The 21902-nt window shown below is 38.6% G+C and overlaps 1 protein-coding gene across 1 annotated transcript in view; it reads right to left on the bottom strand.

Moving 5' to 3' along the window:
* Positions 1-4118: 4118 nt before the first annotated feature.
* OCA2 (OCA2 melanosomal transmembrane protein) overlaps positions 4119-21902 on the bottom strand; it is a 415724-nt gene continuing 397940 nt past the window's right edge. Inside the window, exon 22 of the mRNA XM_059372062.1 lies at positions 4119-4971. Within this exon, the coding sequence (XP_059228045.1) occupies positions 4887-4971 (85 nt within the window). The 3' untranslated portion in view covers positions 4119-4886. The remainder of the gene's footprint in view (positions 4972-21902) is intronic.

Here is a 21902-nt window from a genome sequence, read left to right on the forward strand (position 1 = left end):
AAGTAGAAAGTCCACTTCAAGTCAAAATATCCTGTCTACTGAAAATGTCAAACTTCACCACTCTGTTTAAGGAGCATGTAAAGGATAGAAATCTATAGATGTCACACAGGGAGAATGAAATATAAGGCTTGAATGGACCAATATCTTTAGTCAGTGCACTCACATAGAATTTGAGATTTTGTGTGTTGGCTTGAGCACTTAGAAGACATGTCAATTTTATGCACTGGCATAGAATTGGTTAATCCTTGGCAAACAGACAAAAGAGTCCGAAGGCTCATACTAATTACTCATGACCTACCCTCTAGCCCCAAGAAGTCCCTTAAGAGAACTCATTGGTCACTTCCTTCCTGGAGAAGAGGGCGTCAGTGTTGTGGGAAACCCTGGGATGGTTGTCCTCTGAAATAGGGGTCACAAAAATTGAATTGAATCTTCTTTTCCCAGTAGGAATAATGGGATCCTGAGACAGAAGAAGCCAAGGAAGTGCTTCACTATTGTCATCAGGTGGGCACAGTTTCCATAATAAGCTTCAGAGACTTATACTAAAAGGCAAAAACAGTCATGGAGTTCATGGTAGTGAATTATATGAGCAGCTTCCCACATAAAATTGGGGGGAAAATCTGCATCCTAACTCAACTCAAGGATCATAAGAAGGATTAAAGACCTCAGCTACTTCCCAGATCTAAATGTGTTCCTTGAAAGGAGGCTATGTCTCTTTGAGAAAGAACACTGCAGCACAGGCAAGGATGTGTTTAGTGCTTCCCCTCACACTTTCCTCAGAGGAATGCAGTGAAAAAACACAAGTGTCTTGTGGCCATTTATCAGGGAACTTGTGCATTGGTGAAAAGAACAAGATCTCCATATATAGTTGCTAATTTTCTGCAGTCTTCAGTGACACATAATACCCTCTGATTCACTAGACAAAGAAGATGCCTATGAAGGACAGGCAGTAGATGCATTCTTGAGCTAAGTCCGTACAATAGTTGATCCTGTAGGATAGTGGACCAATCCTGTGGTTATTTCCCCAGCTCCAGAGTGAGTCCCAGGAAAGATACATCAAATAATTATCAGAGTCTCCATTTTTTTCCATATTATTTTAAGAAAGTTTCCGCATTCACACCAAGACAATAAAAAGAAAAAAATATGACATCCTGATGCAAATGGCAGATGTTAATGCCAATGATTCCTTAAAATTACTCTGCAAAGTGAGAGACAAATTTTTGCACACACACATTAAATACAAAATATAATTCTTCTTGGTCTACTTTTTATTTTATAGGCAATGTTAAGTCAGATTGGAGAATCTATTCTAACCTCATGAGGCTACATGATTTAAAGGTGACCAAAGCAAGCAAAAACCTTTCAGCAGGGCCAGGTTGTAGTGCAAGCTGCCTGGCCACACTGACCTTCCGTAATGGCACAATACATTGAGGGGAGGTCTCGACAAACCTCAATGGGAGAATCACCGTACAGATCCCGAGGATTTAGTTAAAGTCTCTGCCTTCTTATTCTGACTACTCATCTCCACTAAAAGCAACTCTTAGATGCCCTGGTTCAGATTGAGGACCTGATTATGAGAAACAGTGTGACCAGACAAGTTGAGCTGTGCATCATAACCAACCAACCATAAAGTTGGTCTTCTCTTACATGGTGGCTAAAAAACTGGGCCCAGGCATGTCTGGAAGGCACACATAATTTGCAGGAGGAAGTTGCTCAGATTCCCATGGCAGCTGTGTCTGGTGCTTTGCCACCTCTTCTTCCATGCATGCCTGTATCTGGCCTTGGGAGTATATGTGGGGCAAGGCACCTGTCAAAGGTAATACACAACTACTAATGCAAGTTCAGAATCCTCATATGCAGAAAAGGAAATAGATTTTCATCTTGATTTCATGGTAAATTCAGACTATTAAAGGATGTCTTCATGGTCTTTGTGTCCCCGAGGGGTTTATGCATGAGGTATCAGAACAACTCCAACAGGGATAACTGGCTTATAGTGGTGCCATAAATATAGCAAAGCTACAGTTTGTCCCTTCAATATAGCCTTTTCCTATCATGATGAAATGGGGTTTAATGAGCATTGGATTATTCACCTATTAATTCTGGAGACAGTGTCAGGAGGGAGTATAGACAAACTTGCATTGTCTCCTGGTGACAAGAAAGCTGACGGCACTTTCAATGTCTCCTTTATTGCAGATATGAACTTTTTATCTGCTGAAGAGCAGAACTGGTGGATGGAATAGTGTATCTTCTAACTGCTCCTTCAAACCCACTTTACATGCTACTTGCCCTGCTTTGTATCCATAGGAGCTGACTTGTGAAAACAACATCAACAGTTCCTTTCCCCTTCTGACTTCTGGCTGGCTTCAGTCAATGGGAAGGACATTAGAAATCAAAGGGAGTAAAAGGAGTGAAGTCAAGATAATTCACACAGCCCCCTCCCAGCAAAGTTACTGTTGCTGGCTGTAACCAACTGCAGAAGAGCACAGGTTCCATCAGAGGCCTCTTGCCATCCAGTTCCCTGCATCTCTATGTTCTGCTATTTCCCTCTCTCAACCTTCAACCAGTCTGAAGGAGTGCCACATACTGGTTAAATTCCCTCTAAGTTAACCCAATTTGAGCAGCCATGTGTTTCTAGCCAGGATTCTGACAGCTGCACTAGGAAAATGCAAGAAACGAGTCAGGTAGATTGAGTGTCCATTTGATGCTTGTTTTCTCTATTTTGAAGTAAAACCAGGCATTCCAACTGATAAATTATCTCAGCACTATTCGGGTGCTTAAACACAGGGCCATAAAAGAGAGAGTAGTGGCAATTCATTTAAGAGTGTTTTTGAATTTAAAGCAGAGGTAGATAACTAATCTAGGAGGGAACTGATGTGGGAGGTTAGCAGGGGAGTGACTGATGAACTGGAGACATCAGTGGAGGAAGGTGTTTATGTGGTGATCTGGAGCAGATGACCACAAGTGTCCGAGAGAGAGATGTGAGATGAAGAATTCAAGTGGCAGCTACTGGAGACAAAGTTCAGATATAATGAAGCTTGAATATTGAATGGAGAGTGCTGAGAAACTGAGGGGCTCAAGATCCAAGGGTATTTAAGAGTGAGAAGGAGTGACTGAGGCCTGAGGAAGGCACCAGTGAGAATAGGTGGGAGGTGGAGAGACAGAGGGTGCAGCATCATGGGGGAGGCAATGTAAAGGAGGAAAGAAGACCTGTAAATTAGAAGCAGCAGCTGGGCACAAGGAAGGCACCAATACCACCACGAGACATGAAAATATGGGGGAGAAGAGAAGACCATGGCTTTTAGTGAAAGACATTAGGGATATCTAGGCATCAGTAAGGCAACATGAAAAGGGAGCAGAGCTACAACAGCTGTCAGGTCTCCTTCCTGGGGAAGTCTGGGTTGTAGGCTCCTCTGGAGCACTGTGTCAGGGTCACACAGCAGCTTCTATGACCAAGATCAGATTTTAAAACAAATTGGGACTTCATGTCATCTTTGCTGTCAAAGAATTCAAAGATGGCTCATGCATTCAAAGGTCATATTCTCATAAACTCTCTCCCTACCTTTCAGGAAAGACACAGGTTGCCATTTAACAAATATAGATTCTAAACTGTAGAAAGGGCACATTTATCCTAAGAGTGCCAGGGACAGAAATATAACTAGAAAGATCTATTTCCCACTATTTAGTGCCCTGGGGATCCTAAACCTTTTGAAATCAGACACTTTATACAACTACCACTTCTAGGAGAGTCCCCAGTAAACATTTTCATCTCAAGGAATCACACAGAGTAGAACAAAAACTGAAGAAGAGGTCGGTTGTCTGGGCTATAACAACAGTACTGACCAAGCAAAGCAGATGAGACCTCAGATCCCCTTGCTCTTTGCTCTCACTACCTTTGTCTCACACATAATACTCCACAAAAGAACAACATTTAATAAACATTGACTGAAACCCTAGAGTCCTGTGCAGTGTGCAGAACTGGGTGCATTAACCACACTTTTGTATAATCATTGGAAATAGCATGTACCACCTTCAAAACTGAAGATTATTATTCTAGATATTAAATATGTAAAATATTATTTTAAAAACACTTATGACATTCTTACAAGTCAAATTTATGCCCTTGTACATTTTTTAGAAGATTTTATTTATTTGAGAGAGAGAGAGAGAGAGCACAAGTGGAGGGAGGGGCAGAGGGAAAGGGAGATCTCTCTGCTCTCAGCTGAGCAGAGCGCCCAATGCAGGGCTTGAATCCTGGAATCATGACCTAAGCTGAAGGCAGACGCCTGACAGACAGCCACTTAGGCACCCTGCACTTGTAACTGATGACTTAAAAACTCCAGAGGAAAAAATATAAATGGATAAAATACAATTTCACACAATGTAAACAACTAAAAAATTAGAAGACTAACAAATGCTAAATCTTTTGTCAAGATACAGTTTTTTTTTTTTTAACACATAAAATGTTTCCTTACAAACTGTCTTCCTTTTCCAAGGGAGAATATGTATTTGGAGAGTATACAATTTGAATGCTGATTATTTTAACATGAAAAGTGATTATATGAAAAAACTATAGAAGGCCTTAGAAAAGTGACAGTTACATAGCATAAGCCATTTGGGTAGAATACTGCATTTGTGTCTTTTCTTACAGAGCATAGCAAGATGTGTTTTGAAATATACATATTTTCCCATAATGGAATCTTTAGTAAGTTATTTCATATTTCCTGTGATTTTCCAGCATTGACCTGAATAAATATGGATGCCAAAATTCTCCACTCCAGAGCACCCCCATGATGAGCACCTTTTCTTCTCCCAAGAGTGGTCTTGGGTGTTTTTCTACTGATGTTGGTGATGGGTCAAGTTTCCTTTAGTCTTCAAATGATGTATATCTATTAATTCCATCCCATCACAACATGAGCAACAAGGAGGTAGCACATTCCAACTGTGCAGGAGACAACCATCATTGGGAAGCCCAATCTGAAAAACAAAGAAAAGTGGATTGTGGTGTCTGGTATCTGGTAAGTACTGTAAGATCTAGACTCATTATTACATTTTTTATTGCATTGTTATATTTGTCATGATTTAGGAGCTTTCTGTATCTGTAAAGTCAATTACTTCTTATTTCTAGAAATTGAAAAGTTGGTTTTAGTCTAGATGGTATGGATGTGTGCCTTCATTAGATATATGACATTTTGAGATGTGCTTATAATTTTTGCAAATGTTAGTTGACATTTTATAGCCTCAACTTATTCATCTATAATATTAGAGTGTTGATATTGATAATGACACTTACAACTGCCAATATTGTGTAACTGGACCATTATTTAAATCTCTGCATCATCTTCCAATTGTCCTGAGAAAACTGGTTTCCCAGAAAGGTCATATTTCCACAGACCCGGGAAGTTTGTAATGCTTAAAATTGAAGAGAGCTTCAGAGGCAGGATTGGGAAATGATATTTTGTCTTAGGAAGGGAAGATGAGAGTGTAGATAGGCACAAATACAAAAGAAGTCATAAAAAGATGAAAGTTCCCCTCACTATATGCCTCCCATAATATACTTGTATTCCCACAAACCCCTATCCAGGCTAATAAATCCCAGTCAATTCCCACTTTGCATTTGGAGCTCATGCTTTGAAGACATTGCTTAGTGGTTCATTGTCACTGAGGGAAGTTACTGCAAAGATGGAAGTTTTTATCTTGAAAAAGCTTTAAAAAATCACTGGTAAGAGCCTAGTTTGTGATAATGACAAGAATTTTGACATTTCCCTGACCTTCCTTTCCCTGACCATGGCATGAGGAGTGGCTACTCAGAAAGAGCCACAGCAAGGCTCTCTTCACAAAGCTGTAATTTAAACACAGAAACTACATCCACAAGTGAAATAGTTCCTTAAATTCCAAGCCAGAATTGGACATTTCAGGAAGGGGGTAGCTGTTGCTGCTTCTTAAAATTAAATAAATAAATAAACATTTAAAAAAAATTAAAAATGTTTATTTATTTGACAGGAAGAGAGAAAGAATACAAGCAAGTGGAGCAGCAGGCAGAGAGAGAGGGAGAACCAGGCTCCCTGCAGTGCCGGGAGTCCAATTTAGAGCTTGATCCCAGGATCCTGGGATCATGACCTGAACTGAAGGCAGACGCTTAACCGACTGAGCTACCCAGTGCCCCAAGGAGGTGGTAGCTTCTATTCTGACATTTCTTTTACAAAACAGAAAACCGAAACAACAGGTTTTACTAAGATTATCTAAATTTCTTGAGATTAATAAACTTGGTTATTGTTTTTTTTTTTTAAGTACCTAGATATGTTTGCAATAAGTCAACCCTGATCATTGAATTCTGGAAAAATACACCCAGGAACAGTGTCTGGTCAACTCCAAGCACCACAGATATCATCACAAGCTTTCATACAAATGCAAACCTTTCTTCACACTGTGACAGATTGTGTTAAATTACATCAATGTTGAGTAAGATGTTGAACACGTCAACCTGGGTCCTGGGACATCTGGTATGTTTCAGAGGCAAATCTGCCTTGCAAGAGATGGATCCCACAGAAAGAAGACATTATACTTGGGGAGTCCAAACCCAGAGGAAGTTCCCTGTAGATGGTTCTGGTGTGCTTCCAATTAAGAGTTACTGGTGGCTCAGAGATAACACCGATCCTAAGAAGGAGCATCATCTGGGGATCTGACACCATCAGAAAAATGACTGTTTACTTAGTATCTAGACACCATGCAAATCCTCACACAGATGACCACATCAACGGCTTATATCACCTTTCAAGATTATTATCATTGCACCCACTGTACAGATGGAATTTGGAAAAGGAAGCAAATTTATCCAGGTCACTTGGGTAACCTGTTATGGTATAGACATTCAAACCCATTCAATCTAATTCTAAAGTCCATGTTCAAAATCATTATACATTCTGCTTCCCTGTGGGTATAAATAAACCATAAAATGATAATATACCACTCAGAAATAAGTGACGTACTGAATATCTGCTATACCTTGAGGGTTTCATCGATAAACATTGACATTTCCCAAACACAATAAGGTAGGCCATACATATCATCCCTATTTTATAGACAAAGAAACTGAAGCTTAAATGTATTAAGGAATTTCATAAAGTATACCACCACTATGATGCTGATGATATTTTGGAATATTTTTCTGGCTTCAAAACCTGCTTGCATTCCTACCACAACACATTAGTTAAGGGCCCTGCTCTTGTCCAGCTGCATGATCTTGGGACATATCCATGACTCAATTTCTTCATTTTTGAAATGGAAATAGTAGTACTTACTTACTGAAGTTATTATGAGGATTATATGAGCTCATCCCTATAAATGCCTTAGACCAGTATCTGGTCACATAATGAGCCACCAGAGCAAGATTGACGAGATACTCCTTTGAGTCCATTGAACATGACAGTGAGTCTCAGACACGATATTCGGGACTACAAAGGAGACATTTTAGTAGTCACTGAGCTTCAGGAGACTGGAGCAGTCTAAGCCTATCCTAATACCACCTACAGTGCCTTAAGTAAGGAACCCCAGAGGGTACAAACTCCAGCCAAACCAGTGGGAGGAGAGAGATGGAGACAGAGACAAAAGCAGAAACAGAGAGGCAGGTGAGAGATATAGAAAAAGAGGGAGAAGGGAAGAAAAAGGAAAGGGGAGAGTGAGGAAGGTAAAGAAGGAAGGGAGAGATGGAGAGACAGAGAGACAGAGAGAGAAGGGAATTCACGTCAGATACCAGCTCGCTTAGTTTAGATTCCAGCTTCATCATTTGTTAGTTATGACATGCCAAAGTCATAATAATCCTCACAAAGATATTTGCATGTACCATAAGATCTCTCAAGCCATAAACTTGCATACAGGAAGGATTCTATGAATGAAAAATGTGCTTTCCCAGTCCAAAGAGAACTCACTTAAGTAAATCACCCATTTTTACAGATCAAGAAACAATAAACTATAGCCCCAGGCTAATACTGGCCCACTGCCTGTTTTGGTAAATAAAGTTTTATTGGAACATATTCTCTCTCATTCATTTACTTATCAATGGTTGCTTTACCATCTAGGATGGCTGTGTCTGGCACAGCACAGTAGAGTTGAGTAGTTGCAATAGAAACCATGTGGTCCACAAAGCCTGAAATGTATACTATCTGACCCTTTACAAAAAATATTTTCCTCTCCCATTATAAAAAAATACAGTCTTAAGAAGGTGAAATAAAGTGCCATCTTCTTGTCAACTCCCACTCAAAATAAAAGGTACTTCCAGACCACCAAGCAACAGAAAAGTACATGAGTCACTATGTAATTTCAAATTTCTAGTACCACATATTCAAAAAACAGCAAAAGAAAACAAATGAAATTAAATTTAATAATATATTTTATTTTTTCCAACATATCCAAATTATTATTTTAACATATGATCACATAAAATTCCTAATGGAATATTTTACATTCACTTTTGTATACTTAATTTTTAAAATCCAGTGTAGGTTTTCTATTTACAAGATATCTTACTTTGACTTGCCACATTTCAAGGCTCAATTGTGTCAAAGTGACTGGGGGCTGTGCAGTCCAATGCAGCTCTAGGAGCATCACAATTTCTGGTTGCAAACATGTGAAAAGGCAGGTTTAAGACCTTGACTAGATGCAGGGGATGCTAGCTCTAGATGGAGTTTTTGGAGAGGATACGCTCGAGCAAGGCTTTCTCAGAGAAAGCAGGTTCAGACTGCCTTACAGAGTCTCTGCCATTCTCTCTGTACATCTCCCCCAGAGGAGCAAGCTCATCAGGGTGACCTTTTCCTTATACATTTTGGAAGTCAAACATAGGCACAAAGAATCCTCTAAGGTTAGGGTCAAGACAAATGATGAAGCTGTTTATTGGCAATTTGAAGACAACACTGACAATAGTGGCTACACACCTAAGTATCTGATGGGTAAAGACAAGGGTGGGGCACCTCTTTCTGTAGAAACTGCTAATGCCGGCATGTTCCTTCTTGGGGTGAGCCCCTGCTGCTTTTTCCTGGTGGTTAGCTTGATTAGTGTTTCAATGTTTCACTCACTGCCCAGGCTGGAGTCTGCTGGAAGGAGATTTATTTGAAGAAAGGGCAGTAATGACTTCCTGTCACTGCCAGCACTTCTCTTCGTATACACATTTATGCTCTACATTTACCAAGAGCAGTTCCATTTCCCAGAAGATCCATTTGTCTTGCTCCCCAAGCTTCTCAGAAAAGCAGTACCTTTACCAAAAGGCTTAGGGAAAGCAAATTTGCTCAAAATCCAGCATCACATCATGCTTTCATTTCCCTCTGGGATTATTTTTAATCTATGCTGGCTCCAAACATCACATTCTGTTACAAAAGACAAAAACACTTGAATGTCAAAGCACAAATCAAGATGCAAAATGTCAGATGGATGCCCAGACAAATGCATTCCGTTTTAGGTTAAAAACATAACTGTGATGACACACAGTACCCCGAGGAACGGAAGCTTCCAAATTGCTGGGAAACAAGCTGCTCAGAACCATGCCATTTCCAATGGGTCAGGCATTTGCACTGAGAGTGGAATTCCACACACTGAAGACTGGCCTAGTTTCAAAAGGAAATGTTTGCTAATGAAGTCTCCTACTTGAGTTTTAGACTGAAACCATTCTTCCTATCATTTTTCCTTCCCAAAAGTCTTTATAACATACCATGATTATAGATCTTAATGAAAAGTCATTTCATTGTTTTCTTTCCACAAAGGTAATGCATGTTTCTCAGCAGAACAGCTTCAGCTTCTACAGGACTGTGGGAGCTTATCACAGGGATGGACAGCTTGCCCCACCATCCATAGACCCTGGATACCTTGAGAGCCATACTCTTCAGTCCCTTAACCTGTCCTCATGTTATTCAGGGCCTCAGGACATGAATTGTTCTCTCATCCTCAGCCATCATTTGAAATTTGAACAGCCTCATACCTCATGTCTTAGATCTCTCCAGGTGACAATTAGCTAATCCACTTCATGAAGAAAGGCTGAATGAACTTCCTGCATCCTGGAAATAAAGCCCCATCATTGTATGTCCCATAGAGAGAGGAGTTCCTGGTGGGGTAGTAGGTAGTGACCCAGAGGGAGAGCTACAGAAGAGAGAAGGCACATCTAAGTTAGGAGGCGATCTTATGGTATTTTCAGAGTGTTCCCCATCATATTGTGTTGGTGATGAGCTTCCAGCAGCAGAGCTTACATGGCTAAAGACTAGAAAGAATGACAGAGGAACAAATAGAAATCATAGTAAGGAGCAAAAGCATCAAACTAAAAAGGTAAACCTTAGAGGAAAAAAGGCAGGTGGCAATGAAATTGTTGAAATTGTAAAAATTTGCTTTTCTCCCATCAGAATAGCCTCAAGTTTGCATGGTTTCTTTTTCATGTGTTCAAACTTATGACATGTATGTACCATCTTTATAGCAAGCAAAAGAGAAAGAATTCGAGAAAATTATGTCTTGTTCTTTCTCCTTCTGAAAAAAAAAAAAAAAAGCATTTTCATTACATACTTTGTGCCCACCTCTGCTAGTTCCCTCTGTCTCTTGACCAGTACCAGTGCTCTTGGGCCATCTGTAGAGCTGGGACTCTTATCTCTCCCTCCATGATATCTGCAGCCAGCCAGTCTCTCCCTTCCATGTTGGAGAACCCCTTTACCCATTGAGGGTCTCCACTGAACATAAATGGAAAGTCAGACAGCCCTGCAAATACTTGGCTTCATATGAAAACACTTTATAAATGTTTTGTTCAATACCTTTGCTGAAAATTCCTGGCTCCTCCCATATTCTCATATTTGGAATATGACCTTCCTTCTGACTTTTGTTTTTTTAATTGAATTCTACTATAGTTGACATGCAATGTTATATTAAGTTCAGGTGTGTAATATAGTGATTCAACAATTCTGTACAGTTTTCAGTGCTCATCATGGTAAGTGTACTCTCAATCCCCTTCACTTATTTCACCCATCCCCCATACCCACTTCCCCTCTGGTAATCATCAATTTGTTTTCTATATTTAAGAGTCTATTTTTTGGTTTGTCTCTCTTTCTTTTCCTTTGTTCATTTGTTTTGTTTCTCAAATTCTACATGAGTGAAATCATATGGTATTTGTCTTTCTCTGCTTGACATATTTCACTTAATATTGTACTCTCTAGCTCTGTGCATATTATTACAAATGACAAGACTTCATTCTTTTTATGGCTGAATAGCATTCCATTGTATGTATATACCCCATCTTATTTATCCATTCATCTGTTGATGAATGGACTGTGTCTATAATGTGGCTATTGCAAATGGTGCAGCAATAAACATAGGGTTTCAAGAATCCCTTCTGACTTTTTAAAGAACATCATATTTAGCTGAGTTAAATAGCAGCAGCATTCCTCATCTATACCCAGCAAGCCTTTATCTTTACCTTTCTTTTTTCCCTCTATTGAGTATTGGACTCAAACTTTGGACTGCATCTCTTTGGCCCTCCTCTAAGAACTATGTTCACCAAGAGCTTTTTTCTTTCATACCTTTAATGCCTCCTTTTGACTGACATCTTCTTCTATCCTATAAACACCTGCAAATCTTCCTTTGTTACAAATAATTGTTCCTCTCCTTATTCCAACCCCTCTAAAATTACTCAATGCCTTTGTTATTTACATTACACTCTTTGTTGGATAATACCTAGGTGAGATAAAAAGAAATAATAGGCACTCCCTGCCTATAAGTAGCCCACAGTGAAAGGAGCAAATAGAAAATCAAATTTGCAACACAATGTAGTGAGTACTAAACAAAGGCCCATACTCAAGATTGTGAAGGAAAGCACCAAAAGCAAGTAACTCCTTTACCTGGTGGTGCTCAACTGTTGGTGTAAGGGGCTGAGCAGAAAGAGGAGGTTTGTAAGAAAAATAACTTTTAAGTCTGTTGTTCAACAGAAAATGGGAATTGAACAGCCAAAGAGGAGGAGAATGGACATGAGAAATTTCAAAGAGAGCATCCATATGGATCTACTACTTAAAATAACCTTGATGATTTATCTTTTTCCTGAAAAACATTAATTTTATAAAAACTCTTTTATTAGCACATTTATATAATATCCTAATATAATTTTAATATTTATCTCTGTAGCTTTATTCCCTTTGTACCTAATTTTTGTATTTATTCTTTTTCTTGATTAATGCCAAAGCTTTATTTATAACATCAAAAGCATTTACCAAAAAAAAAAAATCACCTCTTGACTTATCAGTTCCACTGTTTACAGTTTTCGTGTGTGTGTGTGTGTGTGTGTGTGTGTGTCTTTTTGTTTGTTTTTATTTAAATTACAGTTAGTTAACATACATTGTAATATTTGTTTCAGGTGTTGAATTTACTGATTCAACAATTACATATAACACCTGGTGCTCATCACAAGTGCACTCCTAATGTCCACCACCTATTTCCCTCATTACTCACTCACCTGTCCTCAAGTAACCATAGATTTGTTCTCTATAGTTAAGAGTCTGTTTCCTGATTTGCCTCTCTCTCTTTTTCTCGCATGATCATTTGTTTTGTTTCTTAAACAATCAATCAGCTGCCAGTAAATCATAGGGGTGGGGGCCACACAAAGCCTGCTGGTGTGAATTGAATTTGCTGCATACCTTCAACAAATAGCCAACCTCCTGAGGTTAATCTTCCCATAAAATAATATTTTCTACAAAAAAATGTAAAAATAGTGTATATAGCAATGATTAAGGTCTAGTACTGTATAAATGCTCTTGCAATAGTGAATACTATCATTGTTTTTGTTACTACTACCAAAATTCTGTTAGTGTGATTACTAGTACTTCTATTATTATTATTACTCCTTTTGATTTATCTTTTTTAAAGTGGATCACCCTTTTTCCTTTTATTTTTAATTTATAATGCAATGCAAATCAATCATTGTAGTCAGAGACAGTGGTTTTTAAATATCCAGTTATTAAATCATAGAGATTGTCTTCACAGCTTTATATACAATGGATTTTTGTAGCTGTTTTGTGGACTCTTGAAACGAAGGCATATTCTCCATAGAAAAAAGAATTATATATCTAATATTTCAATTCTCAGAAATGGATAGTGTCACATGAAAGGCTTCATTACCAATGAAGTTTATATTAATTTCTCCTTTCACTTCTGACTGAACTTATATGGTTATTTTGATGCTATTATTTCTGGCGGTTAAAAACTATTATATTGACTGTCCTACTGAATTTTTTAAAGACTCCTATATTTTATATTACACATGTTTCTACCTTTATTTTTTTATTATATTATGTTAGTCACCATACAGTTCATCATTAGTTTTTGATGTAGTGTTCCATGATTCATTGTTTGCATATAACAGCCAGTGCTCTGTGCAATACATACCCTCTTTAATACCCATCATTAGGCTAACTCATCCTTCTTCCCCGTTCCCCTCAAAACCTCAAAGTTTGCTTATAAGAGTCCATAGTCTCTCATGGCTCATTTCCCCCTCCGATTTCCCTCCCCTTTATTTTTCCTTTCCTTCTCCTAATGCCCTCCATGCTATTCCTTATGTTCCACAAATGAGTGAAACCATATGATAATTGACTATCTCTGCATTGACATATTTCACTTAGCATAATCTCCTCCAGCCCTATCCCCGTTGATGCAAAAGTGGGGTATTCATCTTTTGTGAAGGTTAAGTAATATTCCATTGTATACATACAATGTATGTATACAGAAGAAGACCACATCCTCTTTATCCATTCATCTGTTGAAGGACATCTCAGCTCCTTCCATAGTTTTGCTATTGTGGACATTGCTGCTATGAACATTGGGGTACAAATGACCCTTCTTTTCATGACATTTATCTTTTGGGTAAATACTCAGTAGTGCAATTGCTGAATCATAGGATAGCTCTTTTTTTTAACTTTTTGAGGAATCTCCACAGTTTTCCAAAGTGGCTGTACCAACTTGCATTCCCATCAGCAATAAAAAAGGCTCTTGGCCTTTCCCTTAAGATCATAAACACAACAAGGATGCCCAAACTTGCCACTGTTGTTCAACATAGTACTAGAAGTCCTAGCAAAAGCAATCAGAAAACAAAAAGAAATAAAAGGTATTCAAATTGGCACAGAAGAAGACAAACACTCTCTTTACAGGTGACATGATACTTTATGTGGAATACCCTAAAGACTTCACCCCTACATTACTAGAACTCATACAGCAATTCAGTAATGTGGCAGGATACAAAATCAATGCACAGAAATACATATTCTTATTTATATACGTATTCTTATAAAGAATACCTAACAAGGTAACTTTAGGAAGAGAAATTAATGAATTGATTCCATTTACAATAGCACCAAAACCTTGGAATAAACCTAACCAAAGAGGTAAAGGAACTATAGAACACTAATGAAAGAAATTGAAGAAAACACAAAGAGTTGGAAAAATATTCCATGTTCATGGATCAGAAGGGTAAACATTTTTAAAATGTCTATGCTTCCCAGAGCAATCTGTACTTTCAACACCATCGTGATCCAAATACTGGTGGTATTTTCAAAGTGCTGGAATAAACAATCCTAAAATTTGTATGGAACCAGAAAAGATCCCAAGTGTCAAGGAAATTTTGAAAAATGAAAACAATGCTGGTGACATCACATTGCTTCATTTCAAGCTGTATTGCAAAGCTGTGATCACCAAGACAGCATGGTACTGGCACAAAAACAGGCATATAGAACAATGGAGCAGAATAGGCATCCCAGATATAAAGCCTCAACCTCTATGGTCAAATAGTCTTTGACAAAGCAAGAAAAAATATCCAATGGAAAAAAGACAACCTCTTCAATAAATGGTGCTGGGAAAATGAGACAGCTATAAACAGAAGAATGAAACTGGAGCATTCCCTTACACCATATAAAAGGATAAACTCAAAATGGATGAAAGACCTCAATGTGAGAAAGGAATCCATCAAAATCCTAGAGAAGAACATGTGCAGTAACCTCTTTGACATTGGCCACAGGAACTTCTTTCAGGACACATCTCCAAAGGCAAAGGAAAAAAAAGTGAAAATGAACTTTTGGGATTTCCCCAAGGTAAAAAGCTTCTGCACAGCAAACAAAATAGTCAAAAACAAACAAAACAAAACAAAAACAAACAAACAAAACACAAAGAGGCAACCCATGGAATGGGAGATGTTTGCAAATGACACTGTAGACAAAGGGCAGATATCCAAGATTTATAAAGAACTTCTCAAACTCAACATCCAAGAAACAAATACTCAGTTCAAAAAATGGGCAGAAGACATGAACAGACACTTCTCAAAAGACATACAAAGGGCTAACAGACACATGAAAAAATATTCATCATCATCAGCCATCAGGGAAATTAAAATCAAAACCACATTGAGATACCACCTTACACCAGTTAGAATGGCAAAAATTGACAAGACAAGAAACAAAAAATGTTGGAGAGGAAACATTGAGAATGATATTCATTGTGGGTTTTTCATAGATGGATTTTACGAAATTGAGGAATGTTCCCTCTACCCCTATACTCTGAAGAGTTTAATTGGGAAAGGAAGCTGTATTTTGTCAAATGCTTTTTCTGCACCAATTGAGAGGACCCATGTGTTTCTTCTCTCTTCTCTTATTAATATGTTCTATCACATTGATTGATTTGTGAATGTTGAACCACCCTTGCATCCCATGATAAATTATCATTGTAGATAACCCTTTCAATGTACTGTTGGAGCCTATTAGCTAGGATCTTGTTGAGAATTTTGTTGAGAAATTAGGCATCCATACTGGTCTGAAGTTGTCCTTTTTGATAGGGACTTTGCCTGATTTGGGGATCAAGGTAATGCTAGCCTCATAGAATGAGTCTGAAAGTTTCCTTCTGTTTCTATTTTTGAAACAGCTTCAGGAAAGTAACCATGATTTCTTTGAATGTTTGGTGGAAATCCCCAGGGAATCCATCAGGTCCTGGACTCTTGCTTTTTGGAGGTTTTTGATCACATCACTGGTTCAATCTCATTAATGGTTTAGTCCATTCAGATTATCAATTTCTCCCTGTTTCAGTCTTGGTAGTTTATAGGTTTCCAGGAATGCAGGCATTTCTTCCAGGTTGCTTAGTTCATTGGCATGTAGTGGTTGGTAATAATTTCTGATGATTGTTTCTATCTCCTTTGTGTTAGTCATGATCTCTCCCCTTTCATTCAAAATTTTATTAATTTGGTCCTGTCTCTTTTCTTTTGGATAAATCTAGCCAGTGGTTTATTGATCTTATTAATTCTTTCAAAGAACCAGCTTCTAGTTTTGTTGATGTGTTCTACTGTATTTCTAGTTCCTAACTCAATGATCTCTGTTCTCATCTTAATTATTTCCCTTCTCATGCATGAGGCAGGCTTAATTTGTTGTTGATTCTCCAGTCCTTTAAGATGTAAAGAGAATGTGTGTATTCTGGATTTCTTTTTTTTTTTTTTTTTTTTTTTTGAGTGAGGCTTAGGTGGTTATGCATTTCCCGCTTAGGACCAACTTTGCCAAATCCCATGGGTTTTGGACCAATGTGTTTTCTTTCTCACTGGTTCCCATGAATTGTTTAAGTTCTTCTTTGATTTCCTGGTTGATCCAAACATTCTTGAGCAAGGTGTTCTTTAACTTCCAAGTATTTAAATTTCTTCTAAACTTTTTCTTGTGAAAAATGCTTTCAAAGCACTGTGTTCTGAGAATTTGCAGGGAATAATCTCAATCTTTTGGGATCAGTTGAGACCTGATTCATGACCCAGTATGTGGTCTATTCTGGAGAAAGTTCCATGTGTGCTTGAGAAGAATGAGTATTCTCTTGTATTAGGGTAGAATGTTCTTTATGTATGTATCTATGAGGTCCATTTGTTCCAGGGTGTCATTCAAAGCTTGTGTTTCTTTGTTGATTTTCTGCTTAGTTGATCTGTCTGTCTTTGAGAGTATAGTGTTGAGGTCTCCTACAATTAATGCACTGTTATCAATATGTCTTTATTTTGGTTAACAGTTGGCTTGTGTAGTTGGCCACTCACATTTGGGGGTATAGATATTTACAATTGTTAGATCTTCCTGTTGGATAGACCCTTTAAGAATGATGTAGTGTCCCTCTGTATCTCTAACTACAAGCTTTAGCTTAAAATCTGATTTGTCTGATTTGAGAATTGCTATCCCAGCTTTCTTTTGGGCCCATTGACATAAAAGAGTCCATCCCTTCACTTTCAGCCTGTATGTATCCTTAGGTTCAAAATTAGCCTCTTATAGACAGCATATGGATGGGTCCTGCCTTTTTATCCAATCTGCAATCCTATTCCATTTTATGGGAGCATTTAGGCAGCTCACATTGAGAGTGACTAATGAAAGATAATATTTTAATTGACATCATGCTGCTTGTGAAGTCCTTGTTTCTGTGGATTATAGTTGTATATCTCTGTTCTGGATCACTGTTGGAGTATTTCTACTTTCAGAGAACTCTCCTTAATATTTCTTGCAGAGTCAGCTAGTGATCATGTATTCTTATAGTTTCTGCTGGTCATGAAAGCTCTTTATCTCTCCATCCATTCCAAATGACAACCTTGTCAGATAAAGTATTTTTTAAATTAATTAATTTGTTTATTTTAATTTTTTAATTTCTTTTCAACATAACAGTATTCATTGTTTTTGCCCCATACCCAGTGCTCCATGCAATCCATGCCCTCTCTAATACCCACCACCTGGTTCCCCCAACCTCCCACCCCCCACCCTTTCAAAACCCTCAGATTGTTTTTCAGAGTCCATAGTCTCTCATGGTTCACCTCCCCTTCCAATTTCCCTCAACTCCTTTCTCCTCTCCATCTCCCATTGTCCTCCATGCTATTTGTTATGCTCCACAAATAAGTGAAGCCATATAATTGACTCTCTCTGCTTGACTTATTTCACTCAGTATAATCTCTTCCAGTCCCGTCCACGTTGCTACAAAAGTTGGGTATTCATCCTTTCTGATGGAGGCATAATACTCCATAGTGTATATGGACCACATCTACCTTATCCATTCGCCCGTTGAAGGGCATCTTTGTTCTTTCCACAGTTTGGCGACCGTGGCCATTGCCGCTAAAAACATTGGGTTATAGATGGCCCTTCTTTTCACTACATCTGTATATTTGGGGTAAATACCCAGTAAGTGTAATTGTAGGGTCATAGAGAAGCTCTATTTTTAATTTCTCAAGGAATCTCCACACTGTTTTACAAAGTGGCTGCACCAACTTGCATTCCCACCAACAGTGGAAGAGGGTTCCCCTTTCTCCACATCCTCTTCAACACATGTTGTTTCCTGTCTTGCTAATTTTGGCCATTCTAACTGGTGTAAGGTGGTATCTCAATGTGGTTTTAATTTGAATCTCCCTGATGGCTAGTGATGATGAACATTTTTTCATGTGTCTGATAGCCATTTGTATGTCTTCATTGAAGAAGTGTCTGTTCATATCTTCATATGTAGAAGAATGAAACTCAGCCATTCTCTTACACTGTACACAAAGATAAATTCAAAATGGATAAAAGACCTCAATGTGAGACAGGAATCCATCAGAATCCTAGAGGAGAACATAGGCAGTAATCGCTTCGATATCAGCCACAGCAACTTCTTTCAAGATATGCCTCCAAATGCAAAAGAAACAAAAGCGAAGATGAACTTTTGGGACTTCATCAAGATCAAAAGTTTCTGCACAGCAAAGGAAACAGTCAAGAAAACAAAGCGGCAACCCATGGAATGGGAGAAGATATTTGCAAATGACAGTACAGACAAAAGGTTGATATCCAAGATCTATAAAGGACTCCTCAAACTCAACACACACAAAACAGACAATCATATTTAAAAAAAAAAAAAAATGGGCAGAAGATATGAACAGATAAAGTATTTTTGATGGGATGGTCTTCTCATTTAGTACCCTGAATATGTCTTACCAGCCCTTTCTGGCTTGCCAAATCTCTATGGGAAAGTCGGGTGTTATTCTGATGTTCCTCCCTCTGTAGATAAGGAACCTCTTCCCCCTAGCTGCCCTTAAGATGGTTTCCTTGGTTCTGATAATTACAAGTTTTACTATTTCTATTACATACCAGGGTAGTGGTTTATTCTTCTTAACTTGGGAGGGGTCCTTCCTGCCTCTAGGACATGAAATCTTGTTTCATTTCCCAGATTAAGGAAGTTCCCAGCTATGGTTTGCTCAAATATATCTTCTAGTTCTCTCTGTCTCTACACCCTCAGGGATCCCAATAATTCCGACTTGGAATGTTTCATGGCATCATCTATTTCTTTAATTCTGTTTTCATGTATTCTAAGCTGGTTTTATCCAGTCCTCCTCCAGTTCCTTCTTTTATATCAGTTTGTCTTCTAGATTACTAATTAGCTCTTTTGTCTCATTTACCCTAGCTGTTAGAGTATTTAGATTAGATTGTATCTCACTGATAACATTTTTAAGTTCTACCAGATCAACTTTCATCTCTGCCCTTAGAGAATCTATGTTGCCATTAATGGTGTCCTCTATCCCAGGTATTGTCTTCTATTTCTGACATCTTGCTTATATCTATATCCATTAGTTCTGTAGAAGAGGCCACAGTCTCTGAATATTTCCTGTGTTAGGGGTTCCTCCTTTTAATCATTCTGTTGATGGGTGGTTGAGGGAATATACAAAAGCCAAATCATTGACAACCTAAGCAAGATGCACCTGTTTTATAGGGACCTTAGGGTTGATGGCCTCTTGTTCTACCAGCCTGTCTTCTGGGACAGGGGCCTGCCACCCTGTTACTCAGGCAACCCTGTTTGAACAGAGTTACCCTGCCCCCTTGGGGGGATGGGCTCAGTGAAAACTGGTTTTGGGGGTCTTTTGTTCTCAGATGGCTTTCCCTGGTGGATTTCTGCATCTCTTTTGAGAGTCAAAGCAGAAGTGACTGTATCCAAACCTCTGTCTCAGAACAGAGATCGCAGTCTGTTCTTCAATGTGCTCTCCAAGCCACACTGTCTCTGTTTCTGTCTGTGTAGCTAAAAACTGAGTGTCCTGGGTTATGTACCCCATGGCAGCACTCCAAGTCCTCGCTTCTAGGTCCAGGCACATCTTTGCCTTTTGTGCTTCTAAAACCACCAGCTGCCCCCGATTCACATGCATGACCCCACAGCTCCAGGTTTCAGTCTGGGAGATTGCCCTAAATTCTTTCCTCTGACACTGCTATTCTGTGAGTCTGTGCCTGGTCTCAGGCACAGAGGGCTTTTTTGCTGCAGTGGTGCAGGATCCTGGAGGCCCACTCCCCCTTCCATTTAACTTCTGATATCTGCCCGGAGAATCACAGCTCCCCCCTTCACACCTAGAAACCAATCACCAGGGATATTCTGTTTGTAGAGATCTAGATATATCTTCTTACATCTCAGGATGATTTTGTGGGTATTCAGAGTGGTCTAGTAGATAACCTGCTCAATTAAGGGGACTGGTTGAAATAGGGTCCCTACCCCTCTGCCATATTTGCAACCACTTAAGTGACTTTTCAATGTAGACTATCAGGTGAGGAAAACCTTTAAGCACAATTAATCTATTAAGTTTCCCCATTTTTCTTGGAATTCAGATTTCATTTTTTATTATTTTTTTTTAATTTTTTGTTTTATTTACTATTATTTTATAAAGAGAGAGCACATGGGAGTAGGGATAGAGAGAGGAAGAGCAAGAGGGGGAGAAAGAATCCCAAGCATGCTCTACTCCCAGCATGGAGCCTCACAACTCTGAGACCATGACTTGAGTCAAAATCAAGTCGGATGCCTAACTAACTAAGCTACCCAGATAACCCCCAGAGCTCATTTTTTTTTTTCCTAAACCAATTCAGGCATATCAAGATTACAATGGCACTGGGGAAACATAATTTCATCAGTTAATGTTAGTTTTTAGCATCAACTTTTTCCTGAATCTGAAACCACTAAGGCCATTAGACCTTCTAAAATCCAAATGGCTTTTCTTTCTAGTTTTACAACATTGTGTTCAACAGAGATCTTACCTGGCAGTATACATTTTTCTGACTTAACACATATGCATGAGAAGAACCCAACCATAGAAAGAATGGGGAAAAGGAGGAAAAACCCATGTGAGAGTCTTTGTTTTTGACAAGGCATCTGGGAGGTTTTTGGCTGATTAGATACTAAATAAGTCACAATGTGCACATTTTCTACAGCACCCCACATAGGAGGGGAGCCCTGGGGTATCTATTTTTAGAATTATAATGTTCAGTTTATATCTGTTTAAAATTGTATGTCATGTAGAAAACAATATGTCACACCAGAGTCATTGTATGACAGAAAAGAAAACCTGTTGGAAATTTCCCAGAACTCTCACCAAGACATCCTCATACACAGAAGCAAGTAAACACTTGAGGAAGAGGAAAGTTACAGCAACTCCAGAGGGAGAGCCAGCTATCACCTGGGAAGAGCAGTCACAGAGACTGAACTTGCAGTTCAGGGAAAGGGGATTCAGGAATTTCTATGTTAATAGAAAGTTGCAAATTTGGTTCCTTACATGAAGAGAAAGGAAAGAAAACATGCAGGAATTTCACTTAAGTATTACATCCCATTGTTTTATGAGTTTTTTGTTCTTCCTTTATTTATTTTTTACAACAACCTGGATATTATTAGATAGCATTATCCCTACATTACAGAAAAAAAGACTGAGGTTCAAATACATTGCAAAAACAGAAAGCAGAGACAGAAATCATTCAGACTGTTAAACACTAAGTCTCTGGGGGTTTCCTTCAGTACTTAAATTGTCATAAGTGACAGAATGCATTAACACAGAATTAGAATATGGTTGAAAACAGAGTCCTTATCTTAAAGGGATTTATCAGGACTCAACCGGTATCAAAAGATTGGGATCATTCCCTGCATAT

The sequence above is a fragment of the Mustela nigripes genome, chromosome 13 (genome assembly GCF_022355385.1).
Source record: "Mustela nigripes isolate SB6536 chromosome 13, MUSNIG.SB6536, whole genome shotgun sequence".
Lineage (NCBI taxonomy): Eukaryota > Metazoa > Chordata > Mammalia > Carnivora > Mustelidae > Mustela > Mustela nigripes.